The sequence below is a fragment of the Conger conger genome, chromosome 8, assembly GCF_963514075.1.
Source record: "Conger conger chromosome 8, fConCon1.1, whole genome shotgun sequence".
Lineage (NCBI taxonomy): Eukaryota > Metazoa > Chordata > Actinopteri > Anguilliformes > Congridae > Conger > Conger conger.
The window spans coordinates 13,543,731-13,566,762 of record NC_083767.1 but is presented as its reverse complement, the minus strand read 5'-3'; the positions used below and the strand labels follow the sequence as shown (position 1 = coordinate 13,566,762).

The window sequence follows — 23,032 nt, the reverse complement described above, 5'->3', positions numbered from 1 at the left end:
GGACTTGGGGTTTGTAACTGGTGACCTGAGGCCCAAACACTGCACAAACAGGGACTAGTGCTCTTAGTCTTCATGACCACGTGATTATTGACATGTAATAAATATCATGGCTACATCCTGGTCACCATTGCCAACATGCTGTACCTCTCACAAATTACAGAATAATAAGTCATACAGTAGATATGCATATTGTAACAAAGTATCTACAGTACCTAATTACAAACTTGCACAGCACCAACTGATTTATTCACTGTGCTATATAGTGCGTGCAAGGTGTAAACAGTGACACCTACAGTATGCACCATTTAAAAACCCTGCCAAGCACCAGGCATGGCACCAGATACTACAGGAGTGATAGTGCAGTGTTTCTGTCATTTTGGTCAGAGCCCTGTGTGCCAATAGCCAAATACATGACATACAAGAGGTAGATACAGTCGTCAATATTTTGTAATCCCCTCAACAGTGTTTTACCTCCATTTAAAGTATTTATATGAAAACGTGTGTTTAGTTTGATGCTCTAATCAGAGTAAAACTTACAGTATTTTTTTGCCACTTAGAAGGAAGGAAGAAAAAAAACTTTCAAATAGACTGCCAGGGCCCATATGCGCGTAGCTTCCTGTGCAGGCCTGGGTCAGGATGCTGAGGTTAGACACATGCATTGCGTGTAGTCATCGCCATAGCGAAGTGCTTTTCCACCGAGTGGCTTAACGTACGACTCTGGCAGGAGTGATAAAGAAACCATGAATTCACCAGTCGCTTATTTCATTTTCTATATCCTGGGTGAGTTATCATTAATATGTTCATTTTCAGTAAAGTTTCAGGTTTTACCTATTATTATTTGTGATTACCCAATAGTGAAATATTAAAATAAAGCTGTAAAATGCAGGAATCTGATTTCGGTTTCTCAAATGTGGGATTCTTTTAATTGAAGTTCACCTATAAACTGTGGTTTAATATTTGGTAGTCCATTTTAGCTGCAAGTGAAATACAGATTTTTTTTATATCCAGGCTGTAGAGCTTAGTTTAAATGTGTTGGGAAATACTTCCAACTGGTTGACCTCTTTAATTCTGCATGTGGTTAAGGTTGAATCAATGCCTGAATTTTGAAAAAATATGTACATTCAAAATAACTTTTCTTTTAAATTTCTCACTCCAAAGTGCTACAGCTGATTTCTGCTGCTAATGGATCCACTGCAAACTTGGTGCCAGAATCACAGCAGAATGGCCCTAGAGAAACATCATCACCCAGCACCGGGACTGATCCAGATTCAGTTCATAGCACACCTTCTCATAAGTCCAGCAGTACCGTAGGCCAGGAAATACTGTCCAATAGTACACATGATGGAAGCATCTTCACAGCCTTCTCAAGACAAGACAGCTCCAACGCAACCGAAGATGATGCTAACAGCATGCCTACGGAAACGAGCCCTTTGAACACTGAAACACAGAAATCTGCTGCAACTGAGCCGGGAGACACTACACAAGAGGTGTCCACAGAAAAAGCTCCAAAAATTCAAACGATTGCGGCTGTGAAACCTGACTTAGTGCCAGGTAAGACCGCTGCTATAAAAGGGAAACAGTTTTTGAAAAGCTACTTAGTATTTGTGCAAATAAAATGGAAGCTTATGTTTATGTTAAATAAGAAAAATAACAAATCTTTTGGTGGAACCCTTCTACAGACCTTGTCCTTACCCACCAAATTAGGCATTTTTACTCCTCAGTGTACCTGCTTTAAACTGCTGCATCATAACAATATTGGTGAATCTCTCCCTGTTAAGGTGCCATACTACTTTAAGAGGATGTCACTGGGCAGTGGTGTACTTACATATAAAATAAACCCAACCATCCTTTGATGACTGAATTGGAAAGGAGTGGCATTTGCATCAGGCTGCAGCTTGGGTATTGATCTGAGAGAAGAGATACGATACCCCCTCATTCTCTCTCTGTGTTTAGTAAATTCAGACCTGGGCGTTTCCTGCACATGAGCACCAAACCGCCTCTAAGCCTGGTCCGAAAGTCAGAGCGGGCAAAAGCTTTCACACTCCGCCCTACCCATAGCAGAGGGCTGATGAGAACGGAGGAGAAGCAGAAACTACACGTTTATGTAACACTGCTTAGCCCTGTGAAAAAACACACAATTCTAGGAGAACAAGGTCGACCATAAAGCCCAAAGCACCCATTTAGGCTGCTGAAAAGCACACAGATAGGACACACTCTCCACAGACATGAAATGGTGTTATGTCTAGCCTGTTGCACTTTCCAGTTCTCAGTATGTCCTAACACAAATTCTAACCATGTACTGGAGGTATGCAAAATATATTTCAATATTGTTTAACACCTCTCTACTGCCCTGTTATCTCTAATTGGCTGTAAGCTGTTATTTTTTGGTTTGCACAATTGTGTATCAGTATTACTGGACTTGCGTTTGCTAGGATGGTTTTCTTGCTACTTTTGTTTGACTATGTAAGCTGTTTATTGTTGTTCTTACATAAGCGTATATCATTATTTCGCGTTGCGCTGTATAAAAGTGGTTTTATAGATATAATCCATTGTCAGATCTACAATCTTGGTTGTAGTCTTAACACTTACTGTACTAGTGACATTCAACACATTTGTCCCTGGTCACTGGTATACACTTTGCTGTACATCGTTCTGGATAAGAGCGTCTGCCAAATGCCTATAATCTAATGTAATGTAATGATTGCTCAAGTTAACAGTTATACATACAGTAAGGCTGACTTATACTGTATTAATAAATATATAATAAGATATCAATTGTGAATAGGATTCAAGTTGAGCTCAGACTGTGTTCCATCAGGTTCCAGCTCTACTGGAGTTTAGGCATGAAGACTAGGCATTTGTACACAATAAAAAACTCACAGGAATACTGCATAATTCATATTATATATCCATACTCAGATTGATGCTTTTATAACTAACAGAAAAGCCTGCATGGTTGCATGTTTCATGCATATGGTACCATTTCCTGTACACTCGCCACAATATGCTTCTCAGTTGTGTCACAACCACGTTTATACCAGGAAAAGGTTGATTCAACAGAGACAAAGTTGATGCTGCTAAACACTGTATGTGTTGTCTGGAATGAGTATAATCATTCAATGAAGGGAAATTCAATTAATTGAATCATGGTGGTACCGTACACACACATACACACACACAAACAAAGAAAAATCACCTGTTGCGATAATAATCTTCAACAGAATCTAATTTGGTTTATTTTTTATTCTTATGAAATGCATTTTAGTTATCAACATATTGCAATGTACTCACTGTTGTATTGTTGTGCAGCATTTGCTTTGAACTGTAGCGTGTTACAACAGCAAATCACTCATTGTATACAGCAGTTTACATTGAGTTAAGATAATGCATTGCTAGTACTCACTGCTAAACACAGCTAATCTATGATGCATCCTTTTCCATCTGAACTAGGGAGTACTGCAGCCCCACAAGAAGGCGATAGTGCTGGTGAGTATGCTTTGACTTCTGGGCTCAAGTTACATGTCGCCGTGTCAAAACTGAACCCTAGAATGTCTCAACTACTCGTGAGTCATGAAATATAGTCTCCAGTAAGGTTTCTGGTGCTCTGCTGATTTAAAAAAAAAAACTGAAGCTGAGAAACTGCATGAATCTGAATTTAACTTCTGAAAAGAAGTCTCTAATTCTGACTAGTACAGATGTAATTTGTAATTTGTTGCATTACCTACAATTTATATGACCTACCTGAATGTTGTATTGGTCTCTATTGTACTGTACAACTGTCCACTGTCTGAGTATGTACCAACTGTCAGTAATATAATTTAATGAAAACAAATATGTCTGAAGGTTACTGTAGTTTGTCTTTAATGCATTAAGCTAATGATGGTGACTTACAGAAACATATTCCTTCTCTTGCCTTTGGACTCACTGCATTTTTCTTTTTCTTTTTTTGCAGGCATTGTGACATTGCTCGTCATTCTATTTTCCATTATAATATTAATGTGTGTTATTTATTTTCTGCACAAGAAATCAAAGGTGAGTATCTTTGTCATGAAAGGGAGAAGTGTGATAACATATGAGGTTATGGGGGATATAATTATTATATTGTTTTGGTGAAACATACACTCACCAAGCACTTTATTAGGAACATATAACACCTACTTATTCACGCAATTATCTAAACAGCTAATTGTGTGGCAGCAGTGCAATGTATACAATCATGTTGATACAGGTCATGAGCTTCAGTTAATGTTCACATCAACCATCAGAATCGGGAAAAAATTTGATCTAAGTGACTTTGACCGTGGAATGATTGTTGGTGGCAGACAGGATGGTTTGAGTATCTCAGAAACTGTGGATCTCCTGGGATTTTCACGTACACTGGTCTCTAGAGTTTGCAAAGAATGGTGCAAAAAACAAATTTAAAAATCCAGTGAGCAGCAGTTCCATTACACTTTGGCATTACAATATTATGTCAGCTAGCAGGTGACAATATTTGCATCTGAACTTAGTGACCTATCTCACCCACCATGAGCCAAAGTCAGTTTAATTAACAATATAACAATACAGTCTCTGATCATGATTGAATTCCAGAGTTATTCTTTTGACCTGCATCACAAAATCGGTGAAGAGGCTAGCATACCTTTAAACACTGTGGACCAAGACGGATCATTTCAACCCACATTACCCAAAGAAGGTGATTACAGATTTACACCCTTGTGATTGTGTATTACAAATGAAAGCAGTTTTCCTTCATAGGAGAAGTGATTGCTCTAAAAATGATGGGAAAACTTTTTTAACTGCACTTCTAAAAGAGAAGAAGTCAAACTGGCTTGTGATGTAATGCAGTACATTTCTGGGAAATCTACTAATGTTTATAGCCTAATCTGGTTCGTTTCAGGAACAACAGGAACGTAAAAAAATATCAGAGGAAGTATGTTAGTTGTGGGTGGAACATTTGGAGATATTAAACATGGGTAAAACCAATGGACAGACTGTGACAGAGAAATTTTAATGTCTGATTTCTGATTATCCACTGAATGAAAATGTTACATTGAATGAAATAACAGGACACTTGCATTATGAAGTGATTGTATACCCTTGACTAAGCACATGTTGCTTCAAAGTAGACAGTCCAGCGACTGTTCACCGAGCGGCAGAGGAAAACACCGCGAACAACATCACTGTCGGCTCATCACCCAACGGGTCTACATCTGAGAATACTGCACCAACCTTGGATATTGCCGCAGGTAACAGTACGTGCCTGTGATCATTTCAGCCTGCTGTTTCTGCTGTTGTTTTGTGCAGTTTAGAGAAAAAAAGATTTTATTTTTACCTTTTGGAAACTTTGAGTGGGCTGAGAGACCACATTTAAACTTCAGTGCAAATGTAAGCTCACTAAACGGAAGCTTGAATTGACTGTTCATCCATTTGCATTGCACATGGACATTCAGTGCAGTTATAAGCTTGACTAAGTGGAACCTGCATTGATTGGATATCCATCAGCATCACTCATCTCGTGCCTGTGTTGAAATCACCTTTTAAATGATGCAGCTAAAAAGGAAGTGACTGTGGTACGTGACAAGTTCACTGCCCGAGACACCACACTCTCTCGCCACACACGCTTTCAACAAATATTCATATTACTGCTGATATTACCAACAAAAAGAGGACGTGGTCATGGCATCCCAGTAGAGAAATATAATGACATTAAATTACATTATATTGGCGGCATTTAGTAGAAGCTCTTATTCGATGTACAACAAAGTGCATAAGCAGGTACAAGTGCACTGAAAACCCTATAGGGAAGTACAGCTCCAAGTGTCAGAAGTGGCCACAAGTATGCATAAGTGTGAAAACAACTTACATAGGACTAATCTAACAAGAAAGTACAGCGAGTTATAGAAGGGTGGGGAGAGGTACAGCCTGGAGATTCACAAATGTCCATGTAATTAGACATTAAGTCAACATTCCACTCATCTAATTTAGCAGTGTCTTCTGTCTAAATTTCCATCGTTTCTAGCTGTTTTCCAGATAGAGGTTTCTTAAAGTGTGTTGTAATATTAAACCTTTAGGTCTTTTATTATAGTCTTTTTTTGCTCATATCAGTATTAATGTTTTGAAGTTGCATTACATTTCTGTGCCCAAGTCTTTATATTATATATGAAAATATTTGTAATTAAAAAATATTCAACAATATATATCTAAAGAATTGTGAGGCATTTCAAGCGTGTTTCTTAGCTTGACAGAAGAGGTCTGAATTTTCTAGACTGGAGCAACTGTTTGAGCAACTGTTGACCGAGCCATTACATCATTATTGTCCAAAATTGCATCATCACAGTTACAACCAAATTCTAAATATTCACTTAAAAACAGGCATGCACATATATCGTAATTTGCCAAATTTTACAGTGAAATAAAAATGTCAATTGCACTTACAGGGCATATGAAGTGAAATTGTCACAATGCAGAATTTGCTGCAGTACTGAGGTCTACCACTTGATGGAAATCCTTGCTTAAAGAATGATCAAAATGAGCTGGGGACAAGTGAAAAAACTCTAACTTTTTTAAATATGTACATTTTTACAAGAGATTCTGAAATCTGAGAAAATGTATTTCTACTATATATATATATATATATATATATATATGAAAGATATTGTGTAGAGACATTATCTATTGTGTAGAAATTTGCATTATTAATTCATAAAATAAATCAAGGTTTCTCTATTTTCCTCAGTATTCCAATTTGCTAGCTGTAGAGATGTTCGTAGCTGTTTCTTGTTCCACCCTAAACTTCATGTCCATAGTTACCCTGGTCCTGAACACCATTTTACACGAGTTTCCATCTTTTTTTAGATGATGCAAACCCTGAGAAGCCTCCGAGTGAGGACAGTTTTGGCTCTCAGGTTCCCCTGAGTCCCATTGAAGGGCCGGGGACCTTCACCCTGGATCTCAATGACATGGACATTGACCTGAACCGCTCCACCCACACCTCTGTGGAGTCCCTGGGAGAGCAGCAGAATGGGAACAACAACAACATGGCCACCGGGGGTGTGTACAGCCTGCACTCTTTGATTTATTGTGTAGAAGTGTTTGGGCCAGTTTCGCAGATGCAGATTAAGCCTAGTCCTAGACTAAATTAAATTTTGGATGGAGATTCTCTGGAGTGTCTTTGAAAGTGGCCCTTTATTTGCTGTTATACTGTAAGCGTGCAGGTAAGCAGGGCAGTCTGTAGCATAGTGGTTAAGGTACGTGACTGGGACCCACAGGATTGGTGGTTCGATCCCCGGCGTAGCCACAATAAGATCCGCCCAGCTGTTGGGCCCTTGAGCAAGGCCCTATCCTCTCAAAATATGAATGATTAGATACAGATAATAACATTTATACTGGGATTCCATGAGCTTTGCAGCTCAGAATAAACAGTTCAGCTTATGTAAAGAACAGCAGTCCATGATTCTTAGACAATCAGGCATTAGCTGTAGGAAGAAAGGCTGAATACAGGTTGCCAATTGTACCACTGTATAGATCTGTTCTGCTCTGTGACTGGAATGATAATTCACTTTTTTCTTTCATTTCAGCCTGGGGCATGGCTTGTATTCCCTGGCCATTGCATTTTGTGTCAGAATTTTCAGTAAAATGTGTAGGGATTTTACAGATTTACAGGCACTGCTTGGAAAAAGTTGAAGGTATAATATTGTGAACATTTAGAGAAATTACAGGTTTCCATCTTGTTGAAATGACACAGGAGGAGCTGGCTGCAGATGTGCATGTTTGCCATTTTTTCACTGAAAAAGAACTTGATGATGAAAGAGAAAGTGTTTTTGTCAAGGTCCTGAGAAACATGGAAATGCTAGTGTTAACTGACAGTGGTGTCTTTTGGGTAGCACATAGCTTGACACCACCCCCACCACCCCCACCCCTTCACAACACTGACTCAAAATGGCCATTAATTGACCATTACCTATTTTGATGCAGGTCTGATTCTGAGGTCAAAGATGTTATTGAATTGTGATTAAAAAGATATAATTTCCCCCAATGCTTTTTGATAGAAAGGTTGCTTCCATTAAATCACACAGTCAAATGTTCAGTGTTAGATAAACTCTTACAGGGCACATGGTCCTTATTAGACCATTTAGCATACCTAATCCTTCCCATTGGTCCCCTCATAAAATGCAGTATAGTTTGGGTGGTGTTGATTGGTTCGGTCTCTTGATTGGCACCCTCTCTCACAGACACTGCCGGCGAGGATTCTGCCCAGGCCGACCTGAACAAGGACTACACGGAGATTGGGATTGATGAGACTGCATAAGCGTGGTCACCCGACCTGGCCCTGTACCCCCGTCCACATGTGGTGAGCTTACACAGAGAACCGGACCATTTCATCAGTCACATGATTCTGGAATTAGACACTGAGAACAAGTCCCAAGTGATTCTAGAACAGTCTACTCAAGGGTACAAGAACAGCATCACACATACAGTACTTTCTTTTTTTCTAAATTCTCACTAATAAGGCAAAAACATATTATTATAGTACATGAAAATTGATGATTCATATCCAGTGTCAAATTACAGTTTTTGTTTCCTTTTAAAGTACAGAAATGATTTAGGTAGTATAATATAGCCCAGGTTCACTTGGAATTATAACAATTCTTTATAGTAATTTGGTCAAAAACAGGCAAAACAGAAGATACGTACATCTATATTAAAAATAAAAAAAGAATCAGCGGCAAAAAAACAACAACAAAACTGCATTGTTGAGTGATGTTCATCAGCAGGTCCACTTCAGTCAAGGTGTGAATGTAAACAGGATGTTGGTCCCGCACCTGCATCTCGCGTTAAGGTGGCGCGGAAAGCCTCTTTCTGCAGAATTCACTCTGCTTCAAACAGCTGATGATAGCTCCTGATCCCACAACACCAGCCATTAGCAGCGGTGGAGAGTGTCTGTTTGAACAAAGCTTTACTGAAATTCTCTGCTCTCCCACCAGTCTGGGGAGTTGGGGTCTGACATCAGTCCCAGGTATTGCTGTGTTCTTGTTAAAATACTCTGCTCTATGAAACGATCATATTGAAATTTTTTAAACCATCATTCCACAATCAAAGTCACTTAGATCACATTTATTCCCCATTTTGACATCTGATCTGAAAAACAGCTGAACTTCTTGACCATGTCTGCATGCTTTTATGCATTTAGCTGCTGCCACATGGCTGATTAAATATTTGCATTAACAAGCTGGTGTACCGGTCTACCTAATAAGTGCTCACTGAGTGTATATATAGACACTCTGCACTCAGTGTTGTCCTTTCAATGTTGAAAAAGTAGAATGCTTGCATAAGTGCCATGGTAATTTTGTGGCATGATGATCCGCACATTCTCCAGTGATTGTGATTAGATAAAATTCAAATTGATAATTGCTCGCTTGAGCATCACAAAATATGCTTTGTATGTTCCATGTTCTTCTCATTGTATTAAAACTGATAAAATGACTATAAGTGACTTTTTGGGGAGTTACAGTTACAGTGTCTATAGCAGGTAACAGGTAACAGATCCTTGTGTGTAAGGCAGTCCATGGGATATTTTCAATCTATAAGAGATTTCTATGATGAAACCCACAGAATTATGAAGTGTAAGTCAGCAAAGGCACACATGCACACACACGCACACACACACACACACACTTGGATGCACACAGGAATACCAGTGGTGGAGTGGAATGTGCTGTGTTTGTGATGTCTCCTCAGATCCCAGAGATAGCAATCTTTTCATTGTATTGAGTTTAGGGAGTCTTGTTTCAGTGAGACACAATGTGGACTTACAGACAGAAAAAAATGGGCCAAGGCAAAACCGTGGCAGGACAGAAGCAGTACTCTTTCCAAACAGGAAGTGGCATACAAAATCATGTATTCGTGGACATCATTCTTTAATTCTAGCCATTTTCTCTGAAGCTCTCTTTCAGTTAGTATCCTCACCTTTTCACCTTTTTGCTAAATATTTGACTTTTTCTACAGTTTGACTCAAGTTTTTGACTACCTATTGGCTGTGCTGACACATTTATTTCCTATAGCTGGCAGGGAGGGAGAAATCGTTTAAAACCATAGAGTGCAAGCGGACCCAGGGGGGTCCGTGGTGCACGGTGTACACAGCTGGCATTGTGCTGTGCTCCCACAAGCCCCACCCTCCCTGCCAGGCTCTACACAGGGTCTTAAGGGCTTGGATTTGTAAGGCAACCTGTGGCGCCATGATGCTGAAACTAATGGTCAGGTTACCCACCCAAGAGGGGGAGGCTGGGATTAGGAGAGAAAGGGTGGGGGGTGGTCTACAATTTACAAGACCCTGTTTAATAAATAACTGGTCCTCAGTGTTGGTCTCTGATATGGTTGTGAGTTGTACAGGGTCCCATGACGTGCTCCAGTACAGTCGTAGCTTCAGATTTTATTTTCAAAGCCCTTCACACATACAGTAACAGCTTGGTGTTGCACAATAACCAATGGGCAGCCTATTGCAGCTGGGTGCAAAGACAAGAGCAGAATTTACAACACTACACAAAACCTTGAGTGGGACTTAATATACTTAATTAATTATTTGCATAATTGATGATTTTTGGTGTCTGTGCCTACTATGTTGTAAAGAACACAACTTGAAATGTCTTTCTTCCATATTCAGCTCAAAATGTATTTTCAAGCTGGATTGTATTTGAAGCCACTTTGGTTAATTTTGTATATTTACTGACTGGCACTTGGTATGTAATCACAAGAAATAGTAATATGCTGTAGTTTAGGGTTTAGAAGATACATTTTTGGAGGAAATGTTTCTAGAACATTTCTAGATTTTATTGAATGCACATTTAAATACAATATTAAAGTCAACATTCACTCACTCTTTTACAACAGTTTTTGCATTTAATGTGTAATGTTCCTGGCAGTCTATATTCTTGTGAAATGTATGATTTCAGTTATGCACAGCTTTATTACATTGTAAGTAACAATCTAGATACATTTTAATCACAATATAGAGTAATGGCGCATAACCCTCAATGAAACCTATATCATTGCCATTCAAAAGCAAGTAAGTAGTATGTTCAAGTTCCTTAGATCATTTTAAAATGCTTATGCAAACAGGACGCATTAAGTTATTCTTACACCAGTGGATTATAAATATGGTTTCTTTAGGTTATGAATGCATTTACAGTGTCTCACATGACTACAAGGGATTATACATGAAATGAAATAGCACTAGCAACTGTCACTAAAGTGAATTACTGTACAGGCTGTGGAGTGTGTGACCTACTGTGTGTGTGTATGTGTGTGTGTGTGTGTGTGTGTGTGTGTGTGTGTGAATTATGAATGAACAGAACATGGAACATACAAATCCTTCATGATGCTCATGCGAGAAATTAGCCATTTCATGGTATCTAATCACAATCTCTGGTGAATGTGCTGATAAACTAGGTGGATTGACTTTCTTTGAGGTTACCATATTGCAATAAGACAACAATTCAACTTTGAAAGTGTGTGTGTGTGTGTACACTTTTGTTGAATATACTGTATACTGGGACCTGTATGCTGAAAATACCAAAGTGTTTAAACAGTTTACTTGCCACATGCGTGTACATAGTTTTCAAAAGACATGGTTTCTGGTAGTACAGCAAAACCTTGGCTGTGAACAACTTATAATAAACCTAGTTTAATGTAATCACAATAACTAATCTTTCACTTTTAAAATGGCCCAGAGAACATGATAGGCCTGTCACTTTAATGTCAGTGTCTCTCTAAGCTACTTTGGCAGGAAAGTGCGCTGCAAATCTCCACACTGTAATAAGCCTTAATGCAATAAGGGTATCCCGTTGCTGCCAGACGAGTTATCATTGTAGGACGTGGTAGAAGTCTGCAATCACCTGGTCTCTTTAATCATCAGCTTTCCAGTGCAAGTTAAAACAATGTGCTACTGTTGCTGCATAAGACTCAACTGCTGCTGAGTTTCACATAAAACAAGGAGAAAACAAGAGGTGCATTATACGCGATATAATCAAATTCACTTACAAAATATTTTTATTTCTAAGCAAAAAGTAAAACCTGCTAAAGAAAGTAAAAAAATAAATAAAGTAAAACTCTACTATGATCATGACTGCCTCAGAACAGTCTGTGAAGTTGATGCAGCAAACTTGTCAAAAAGAGTCCATAAAGCTACTACTATATCATTCATTCTACAACTACAAGTCAAGGTGAAATTTTTGATTTTGGCATTGCTGTAAAACCAGGCAATGTGAGCAGACGGATGGAAACATATGCAAAAATGTATTCAACTTATAGCCAACACAAAACAAAAGGAAACCCTGGAAAACTTGGCTTTTGGTGTATTATGCAGATGCTGGAAGATGAACTTGAAAGGCCTGTCTGCTGTCAATGATAAAGGACCTGACCCAACATCCCATTTTATCGCATAATCAGACGTGACCCGGTGTCCAATTATGTAGCATAATTAGACGCGACCCTGGCTGTATTATTTTCCAGCGTGGGTATGCTTTCATGCTCAGGAGCCAACATTGTGAAGACCTGCTTTCCCTGACATTATTAGAAAGAACAAGATTGTCCTCATAAATATGTCTGAAATAATGATAGCCTGGTGATCTTTGACTGGAAGACTGTTCACCCAGGGAGGGGGGCGGGGGGGTACAGAAGTGACAGGACTATAATTAAAGAGCGATTTTATTGGTGAACCAGTTGTTTAATTGGAGAAACCAGTCGCTTCTCCTCAAAATATGTCCAGGTTCAGAGACTAGACAGGAGATGGCGAAGACTAAATATCAGTGTTTTACGAGGGTCACGCACTGAAGGAGCTATCTCATCAAAGCATAAATCTGACAATGGGCAGAAGTACATTGTCAATAAAACTAAAATGGTTTTTGAAGTTATATATTTATTCCAGTAGAATCCCAGGCTACTAATATGAAGCATACATGCATTGGTGCACATTACTTAAATGGATCATGTTTATTGTCGTGATTAGTGGGAAAATGAATTTGCAGCAGGGCTGTCCAGACACTTTATGGTGCATACAGTATGCTGAAAATAGGAAAGGCCACCTTACACCTTTGGTTAGAAAACATTAAATAAAATCACTGCTGCCACACTTTTGCTGGCAGGGGGCAAACTGCATGCTTCAGCATATGTTGGTGTCTATGTGTGCACGTGCCTGATTTGCAGCAATGTATAGTTCAAGTGTTTTTGTTTATTTCACAAAAGAAAAGATGAGGTCTTGCTCGGTAATTACGGCTCAGTGAAGTGGGCAGTGTTTCCTGGATTTTGTTAGGGATTTAATGAGGCTGTGTGAGTCCTGCGCACTGTTAGAGTTTGATGTGGCCGGGGGGAGGCGGGCGAACGTTTATGATTTTTCCGGTATCCCAGGGCCATCTCTGAGACGGCTGCTGACGCATCCCTATTCCCACGCCAAACAGGTGGCGTCCCTGAATTCGCCCCTGGAGCTCCTTGTAAATAGCCCAAAACACCTGCACCATGCGCCCCTTATCGCTCCCCATCTACCAGCTCTGTGTCCAGTGCTTGGGGCCGGGAGACCATGAGGCACAATGCTCAATGCGATTAACCCATTACTTTAAGGTTGCACATTTCAGACACACTTTACAATAAGGTTGTACGTGAACTGCTATGAACTAATGCAGTTGTTAATGAACTAACTACTGAGGAATTAATCTGTACAGCTTTATTCATGTACTTGTAGATTATTAATTTCAGGTTAACAACTACATTATAGTAGCTTGTGTACCTTTATTGTGTGTGACCCATATTTCAATCGCAAATAAATAAGAATAAGTAATATAGTAACATTTATCAGGAAAACAGATATTATTGCCCTCATACCCTGTGATGTTACATCCTCAAATGAAACAGTATAAGTTACAAGTATCCACCCTGCTGGTGGAAAACAGCTCAAGCTAGGTTTTGAAACAGCTGGTAGCTGGTTGACCAGTTAGAGCAGCTCCGTACTCAACATGGTTTGACCAGCTCAATCTATGTTTTGAAACAGCTGGTAGCTGGTATTTCAAGCTGGCCATAGCTGGATTTTATACCTGGGCATAGGTACAATTTTAAAAAGCTGATGGCCTCTCTTTTTTCATGCTTGGTTGGTGCCTCCTGTGTGTAAGGGTTACACAGGGGAGCTGTGCTTGTTCAGAGTTTGCTCCTCTTTGATGTGGAGGCAGGGGGTATTGAGTCTCCGCGGCCGATCATGGCCCAGTGGAGACCCACGCCGAACACACCCTGGGCTCGGTCCTGCCTCGTTGACTCTACCGCAGAGCGCGCATCAGCGGCTGTTGATTTCCCTGTGAATCTTCACACCTTCTTTGTTTCACTCTATTTTTACAGGAACACGGTTGGCCAGGGCGAGAGAGTAACGCAATAGCACCGGCCAACAGTATTGGCACATATCAGGTCCCGTTGGGAGGCAGAAATTGTTGCCTTTTCTTTAATTGCTCTACAGCTGTCGATGCTGTTTTTTCATGTAAGCAGCCTGGCCATCTTTACTAGCCAGAGCTCTTACGTGCTTTTGATTTTACGATCGAGCAGCTGATTCATCTTAATGGTATTGAGTGATGCCTGTGTCGTCTCTTATAGTAGCATGAAATGCGAGCAGTAAAAACATAAAGGCTTTTCAGAGATTATTTGGCTAACGTGTGACTGCTAATCCAATCATATATCATTTTAACTGTTGAGACTGACTATTACATTGCTAGGACACAAATTGCTGGTCAATGATAATAATATTACAAGTTAAATTCTGACCAAATCCCCAAGATATCATTTAGTGGACAGTGGACCGTGGATGCTATATATGTACACCATCAGACCATTATTTATATTGACAAATAAATTGCATAAATGCAACAAATTACAAATAAGTTAAAGATTTATATATATTTTTAATGTGCCATTCGTAAATTAACTCCCTGTTTGGAAAAGATGAAGTCTTCCTGTTGGCTAAGAACGTCCTTAGAGAACAATGCTGATAAAATCTAACTCTCTGGCCCCAGGTTTATCAGCTAGCGGCATGTGTGACAGCCCACAGAGAGCTCCATTCCACACAGAACAGTTAACAAATGCGTTAACTAAAACAGGCACTTTTTATAGGATTACAAATAATATTGTAGTTACAACTATAGAATGAAAATGATGAGAAGGCAAAAGAAAAGACATTGTTCCTGAATTGCATAAAGTGTCTATTTGTGTTATTTAATGCATTTCATGTGGCATATTTCATGTTGTGTCTGTGACAGTCACTAAAAATTCCTGAGCTAAAAATTATGGCGTTAAAGGTGGGTCAAAGGTGAATGGACTACAACCAACAGTTGGCAGAATCCCCCTTCCGGTGATATTTCAGAACAATATTTCAAAGACATGTTCTTGCTGTATAGTATTTAACATGGTCTCTGTAACCGTTTTTTTGGCATTGTATATGTATGCAGTACATATGAAGAGGATGGTATATGATCTTTCATTGACTTTCCTTGTGGATTCACTAATTCTCAGAATTACTGTACTGTAATGTAGTGTGTTTGAGTAATGTGTGTACAGTAACAGTGGGCTTTGTGTTTGAATCCCTTGTAATGTCACCGTAGAGCCATGAAATTAAGAGAAAGCCAGAGAAAGAAATCAGTTAAATGAAAATAAGGCACAGTATCTGTGAATTGAATAGAGCTGCATATATTGTAAGATGAGGTGATGTCCATCTCAGGTTTGAGGCAGGCCACACACACACACACACACACACACACTAGCAACATCACCCCTTGGTTTTTAGAGTGTGAGAAGACAGAAAGTATTGTTTTTTCACACCTGGGGGTGAATTCCATTCAACTAAATGTAATTGGTTTGCAACCGATCCCCCTGTTATTTGGTCATGCTTTGTCTGTTATAGAAGCAGAGACCTTGACAAATGAGGTCAATCCCAGCATAGCATCTCTCCCAGCACAGTTCCACTGTCTTGTAGCAGCAGGGCTAGCTTGTGGCACAAAGGAGAAGACCTTCAGCCAGGTATTTGAGCAGGTGTCCTCCCTCACTAGTCACTCCACTACAGACAGATGCATTTCAAACTGCTTCCTTGTTCTGATTTGGTCAAGTTGTGGAGTACAATGGAACCCCATTCTTCTTAAAACAGATCAACGTGCAATACGTGATGCTTTCTGACAAAACAGTGGTCCATCTGAACACAAAATCAAGGACCGTAAAAGTGTTTGATGAAGAAAAACTTGATAAAGTAGATGTTTACTGCTAGATAAACCAAGCATCCCCAAAGGACCATCCCTTAATCCATTACATGTTTGATCATTCAGTCCTTTAGTATCGATTATATACACTTCTGACTTCAAACTTAAAAGTATTTAAGTTTCAAACATAATGCCTGTCCTGACCTGTGACCACAGTGTACACAGGAAAGTTCCGGTAAGGGTGGAGTGACTCCTTCCTGCTCTGGTCCCTTGACCTTCACTGACCCACTGCAGAGGTGCTAACTGAAAGGTCAGAGGTCAAGCAATCCTAATTAAAGGGCACACACCAGCCCTGTGTGGGAGGGGCTGTGTGTCCTGTGTCTCGGTCACCTTCTTGGCATTCCCCAGTAGTCCCCGAGCGTGTCCCTGCAGAGACCTGGCCGACCAGACCTCCAGCACAGGTGGAACACGCATTGTTAAAACTTTATGGAAGTCTGTGTCTGCATCTTCCAACCATATTTCTCCTCAACGGTTTTCTAGAGGCAGTGAAATTCAGAACAGGTGACTTATCATTTTAGATTTTATCTGCAGTGTCTGCTTTCACCATAATTTTTTTTTCACAAAAAAACTGTCAAGTAACAGAGAGAGAAGTAACACTTACATTTGCTTGTAAGTCAAATTTAAGAACATGCTGATTGATGCAAATCAAACGTCTCAATATTTTCATCCTGTCAGCATTCTCAGAAAGTCTCTGTGAAAGGCAGGCCAGTTTTTTGGCCCTGTGCTTTTGAGTTTCATTCCATTTTTCAGCCTTTTCTTTTACGGATGACCCTGCGGTGGACACAGCGACCTTTGCGCTCTTGAATTGTTTTACTTAACAAAAGACCGCCATCTGACCCGTGGTCGCTTCTCCTCCTTTCACAAACGCAGTGACGGTACGGCCGTCTAAACTGCAGTGAAAGAACGAGTCCTGGCTTTGTGAAAACCTACAAGCGCTGCCATTCTAGCAACATGTGTTTCCTAATGCACACTACCCACAAAGCTACTGTCTGACTCATTCAAGTGAAAGTGAGAAAAGCCCCACTTCTTTTACAGACACTTATAACGGCAGAGTGCGGCAGCATCTGTTAGTTTCTGTGCCTGGCCTGATGTGGGGGTTTCGGGCTAAACATAAGTGTGTTCTGGAACTGAATGCTCTGAATGGTTCCTCTTGTAGTTGTGAGCGGCCCAAATCTGGCCTCGCCTGAGTGCTCTCAACTGTACTGTTTAAAATAGCGGGGTTAGGGTCGATCCCCAGCGTAAATAATATCTGGACCCAGTGCAGAAGGCCAGAGAGAGGGCAGAACGACGGTGGGGGCCGGTTCATTCATATCCCAGCTCAGGCAGCGCCTCAGAGAGACTCCAGGATTGCTGGTATTTAGCATGTCTTGGTACTGCAGGTTAAATCTGTACTGTAAATTTCAACAACAGGTACAAAGTATGGCTTTATCAACTGTGGCCAGAATACGGAGGCTATGAAGGGTCCTATTATGGCACCTTGGTCCCCAGAACAATATTTTACCCTTTAGAAAACCTGAATTTGGTTACTGTTATGTTATACTGTTTCCACAAATGTGGAAATCTTGTTTGTTCAATCTTTAATGTGACAGAAACTGAAATGCACTGGAAGGCTATTCAGTAAATTCTGTATGGTTATAGTCTTATGAACATATGTCTTAGACCATTATAAGCTTGGCAATTTACACTAGGACCTCTGATTTTTTTTGTCTGTTTGAAATGATTTGTTTTATTATACAATTTAGAAATTAGTACATGCAATTCATAATAATATCAGTTAAAGGAACAAAATATTTCTGCCTTGTGTCTGCCCATGTTGACCCTTGTTCAGTGTAGCGTTTGCTGAGGCCAGATGTAATCATTTGTCTGGTTGTTGATACCACTGTGGCATGAACATGGTTGTTTTAAAATACCGTTCCAGATGGCCCTGGCCTGCCATTCCACACTCCCCAGGTAGACGATGAAAGATGTGCTCTCACCTGGTGACTCTACGCACAGGCACCCAATCCACATTCCATTGCTGACCCACATCTTTTATACAACTTTTACTGGGCCAGTTTCACAGACACAGATTAGGCTTAGTCCTGGACTAAATTGAGTTCTGTCAGGAAACTCTCAATTCAAAATTGAATTTACTCTCGGACTAGGCTTCGTCTGTCTTTCGGTCGAACCTAACACTAGTAAATTAAGCTAAAGCCTTTGTTTATCTCCTTTGTCTGTATCTATGGAGAGATGCAAATTTGGTGCAATTTAAGAACACAGCTTTTTAAAAATGAGCATGTTACAATAAAATAGGCTATGCTTGCATGATCCTAATTATAAGGGAAGGCAAGGCAAGTTTACTTGTATAGCACACATAATTTGCCAAGATGATTCAAAGTGCATACAGAGACAAAACATAGGCATAAAGAGATAAAAAGACAAGATAAAATTGTCTCTTGAAATAATTATGAAAATAATATTTAATGAAAGGTTTAAGAACGTTGAAGAACAAAGATACAAAGCAACAGACAAGTGCATTGCTATGCATAACCCAAGAAATCAGTCATGGCAAAATGGAAAATCTTTAATCTAGATTTAAAAGTGAAAAGTGATAACAATGACCTTTTTCAGTTGATCTGACCTAAAATACCAGTAAATATCTGGAGGCCCTGTACCATTTATATGAATGGGTAAATAGGATTGGTAGTCTGCTGGCTGCACCCTGTTCCCACATGAGGTTACTCAGAGTCTAATTTTATTGGATGGCGGCTGCTTACTTGTATAATTACTGCTGAATAACTTTTGCTTTCCATGAAAGACCAGAGGGGATTGCAACATGCTCTAATGTCACTTTTCAAAACCAGCCTGGAAATGTATAACTTTGGTGAACCCAATATCCTAATAATGACTTACATAGTATATTAGAGTGATGTTATATGCATTATAATGTATTTAAGCTCCTCAGAGTAATGCCTGTCCTCCAATTGCCATGAGTGCTGGAGAAAGTTCCGGGTGAAGGGACCTGCTCTTAAGGGGCTGTGTAGTGGTTACTTGAGACGCAACTGTCAATTCCTAATTTGATTTAAAAAAAGAAATTTGGGACAAAAAAAGTGTGCAAAGTGGTGTAATAAGGGTTGGATTAATCCATTTGAGCTGGCCTTGGTGAGTAAATTTTCTCTTATGAAAGGAAAATGTGTTCCTTTATATCACACAGTAAATCTAAATGAGAAGGGATGTCTACATGCTGGTAATGCCCAAGGCCAAGGTGCTCTTTATTGAACTGGAGGCCAAAAGATCTTCATCAAAGACACAAACAAAATGGCTTTGTTAGGCAGAGAGTGGAGCTGTTCGTTGGTTTTGACAGACATCAGATAGGGTTCCGGCAAGGAATGCTGTAGACTGGATTAGTCTCACTGTTTTATCCACGCTCAGGAAATCCCCATAGGAATGCCCTGTCTTTCAGCAGCTAGATCTCTTCTCTAACCAAACACATACACGGACAGCAGGTAGCCACAACACCTGTCCGCAGATTCACTGTCCTTAGAACAAGTGTCCCTAGACACAGACTTATCATTCTCGCCTTCATTCTTTCTGCACAGTCTTATTTGAGATAACGCTGGACTTTTGGATTTGTGTGTACTTGGGAATGAATAAGCACTCTGCATGAGGAGGAAATAGAAGAAGAAAAAAACACTCAAGCAATTCAACTGACAGTTGGTTAGGGTGCTCAGAGCAGTTATTTTACCAGTGAGAAGGTGGAAGAAGATAGTGTTTTGACTAAGTTTAGCTAATGTGCTCAAGAGCTGTAGAGCACTGCCATCCCATAGTGCTTACTTGGGTAATAACATAGTTGCCCGATGGTTCACATGAGTGTACACTAATGATTGTGATTGGATAATGGGCACTCAAAGACAATTACCCAGTTGAACATTATATTTTTGCACCTGGCCCACCTCACATGTGCTACAGAGAGGCAAATTGCTAGTTTCTTTCCGAACTGAAAGCAAAATTAACTGCCTTCATTTCTGTCTGTGGTGACCCTTGCATTTTAGGAGAGGGGATGAATTTTATAACTTAGACCTAGGTTCCCACCAAGCTTTCCTCTGAAATGGACCTCGAGGGTCGAAGCAAGTTTCTGAACTATAATGGCTTATCGTAAATCACACTATCAGCTGTTCTGAAGATCATATCAACTTGACAATTTCACCTGAAAACAGATGTTCTGGAGTTCAAAGGTTGCTGTCAAGGATACTTTTGCCCGTAGATTACAGAGACAGTCCATCCGGCGTCTAAGAGACATTTTATCCCCTGTGGCAGCAGTGAGGGAACACAGTGTTTAGTTTTCAAATTAAACTAACATTTCGAATAAAACTGGTTTAATTTGTGTGTAATGTCTTGTTCAGTTAAATTAATAGCTGGAAAACACAGCTCAAGCCAGGTTTTTGAAATGGCTGGTAGCTGGTTGATCAGTTCTGACCAGCTCCATACTCAACATGGTTTGACCAGCTCAAGCTATGTTTTGAAACAGATGGTAGCTGCTAATTTGAAGCTGGTCATTACTCCAGAGCGTGCATTACTGTGTTCTGCACCATCCAGTGAAATGCACATTCAGATTTTATATGCATGGAATGGTAATGCTCTACTGTATTTGCTTTCAGCATAAAGACAGGACGTCAGGAAGGAGGAAGGGCAGCTGAATGACTGGGATCTGGTCTCTCCGTGGGTTTCAGCCACTAGCTGCAAATGTACAGTTTTCTTACACTCTCAGAAATAAAGGTATGAAAAGGTATAAAAAGGTACAAATGCTTATTACCCTATAGCTACATGAAATTGTACCCCTAGCCAGCAATCATTTGTAAAACAAAATTTTGCTTGGAAAAGACTTATTTGAAGAACTAAAATGTACCTCCACTGTCATTTTATTTCTGAGGGTGTACCATTAGTTGCTTGTTGCAAATTGCCTTTCATTCATATTGCTTAGCTTAATTCTGATGTGCAGGTACCAGTCAAAGTTAAACTAAAAATAGTCCTCCATGTGGTGTCATTGTCCACTAATATGACTGTACTTGTATTATGAGGGTGACTGCAGGTTAAGTCTACATGAAACTACATGGATACTACATGAAAAAGCAATAGCACCTGTTTTTTTTAACGCCATTTTGAAGGATGCCTGTGATGATTAATTAAGATTAATTAATTGAGAATTACAGCTAACATGCTATGCGTCATAATACAACATAAAATGCCTTGTGTCAATTCAACTCTGATACATATGAGGTCAGTCCATATAGTCCAATAAGATTTAACACAGCATTGTACTGTGTATCCAGTGTGTTTGAGGAAGCAAAACATTTGTGATGTGTATTTAGCAATGGCTGTGTGTTTTCTATATTTGTAATAATAGGTTTTTTTTTAATTGTCTATGAGATGCAAATTTGTATTCAATATGGTTAGTAGTATATTAGTAGTACATCTTACATTGTGTTATATGAATGAAAACAATGGCAGGCTTTTCAATAACTTGTTAAAAGAGCCTCTTTATTACACTGTAAATAAGTCTGTTCTTCCATTTACTATTTTTGTTAAACTGAATTGATGTATAGCATAGGTACCATTTGATCTGTGGACATGTTTGAAGCCATAAATTTCATGTTTCTCCTAAGGAATACGTAGTTTGTCATGGTCTGCAGTTTAAATGTAATGGATCAGTGTGATGCTGTCCAACTTCGTCACAAACGTTGTTTGAATTGCCATGGGGACGGCTAATTTAACCAGGAAACACATACTGAAGTTTCGTTATTAGATAGTCTTGGGTTTGGGTCAGTCTAATGAAATCAGTGCTGGTTCAGGGAACCTTTTGTGTTGCCACTATTCAGAGCTCCTCTAAAGCAGATTATCCAGTGCTAGCAGGGCACCTAATCAGGCTAACAGTGCCCTTTGCCTTGCTGAATCAGTACTTTGCAACCAGGAGTTCTGAGGCACTTCCACGAACAAAATGCTAATCGTAATACAGACTGTTGTTCATATGTGTATACCATCCATGGTACAAGAAAACATGGGCTAGGCTGGCTCTAAGCTGCTGTTGGCAGTCCATCAAAGACAACATTCCTTTCAGAATTATCCTGCAGAGGTAAATACAGACATTGTTGCAGAAGTGTCAGTTCTTGGCGCTGCTGAAATATTGTGAGTTTGTAATGCCCGGTGTAAGTTGCTTACACCACATTTTAAACAATATATTGCATGTTATGCATGGCAGTGTTCTCCCATCTATGCAAACCATGCACTGGTAACGGAGGATTAATGTCAAGATCAAAACAATCCCATGATTCCCACTTGTAAGAATCACCATGTTGAATTGAAGTGTGAACTTACAAACCTGCCTGTGTACCATTTTATCACCGTGCATGTGAAGCATGAAACAGCCAGTACAGGTGCAAACCCCAAAGAGACAGTGTTAAAAGACAGGAATTCCTGACAGCTGGGTCGCAAACATTTCAGGGGCCAACAATCTGCTGCCGAGTGACCTTTTTTCAGTCTTCACCTTTTGTTACAATGCAAGCAATATGAAAGAATTACAAAAAAATGAGAAAGAGTGCCATATTTTATGTCATTCATGCATGTTTAGACATGGTATTTCCGTTCTTTATCATTTAGGCAAGGGTCATGACCATAATTTACGGTTATGGTTATTTTCAAAATTTACTACCAAGAGGTTAAATACTTCTGGCCGCACAGCACAAAAAGGCTGCTTTCAAAATGTCCGTGAAAATCGATGGTTG

At 39.7% G+C, this 23,032-nt stretch overlaps 1 protein-coding gene across 1 annotated transcript; it reads left to right on the top strand.

Annotated features, from left to right (window-relative positions):
* The first annotated feature begins 650 nt into the window (after positions 1–650).
* Positions 651–21,919, top strand: LOC133134650 (uncharacterized). Its single transcript, XM_061250887.1, has 9 exons — positions 651–780; positions 1,159–1,551; positions 3,451–3,486; positions 3,953–4,032; positions 4,591–4,693; positions 5,127–5,246; positions 6,856–7,050; positions 8,232–8,350; positions 20,912–21,919. Exons 1-8 carry the CDS (start codon positions 741–743, stop codon positions 8,306–8,308), a joined length of 1,044 nt encoding a protein of 347 aa, XP_061106871.1. The 5' UTR covers positions 651–740; the 3' UTR covers positions 8,309–8,350; positions 20,912–21,919.
* The last annotated feature ends 1,113 nt before the right edge of the window (positions 21,920–23,032 follow it).

Coding starts and splice junctions, on each gene's coding strand:
- LOC133134650 (XM_061250887.1), top strand. CDS start 741: ATGAATTCACCAGTCGCTTATTTCATTTTCTATATCCTGG. Junction 4,694..5,126: donor ACCCACATTACCCAAAGAAG/GTGATTACAGAT, acceptor GCTTCAAAGTAG/ACAGTCCAGCGACTGTTCAC. Junction 5,247..6,855: donor AACCTTGGATATTGCCGCAG/GTAACAGTACGT, acceptor ATCTTTTTTTAG/ATGATGCAAACCCTGAGAAG.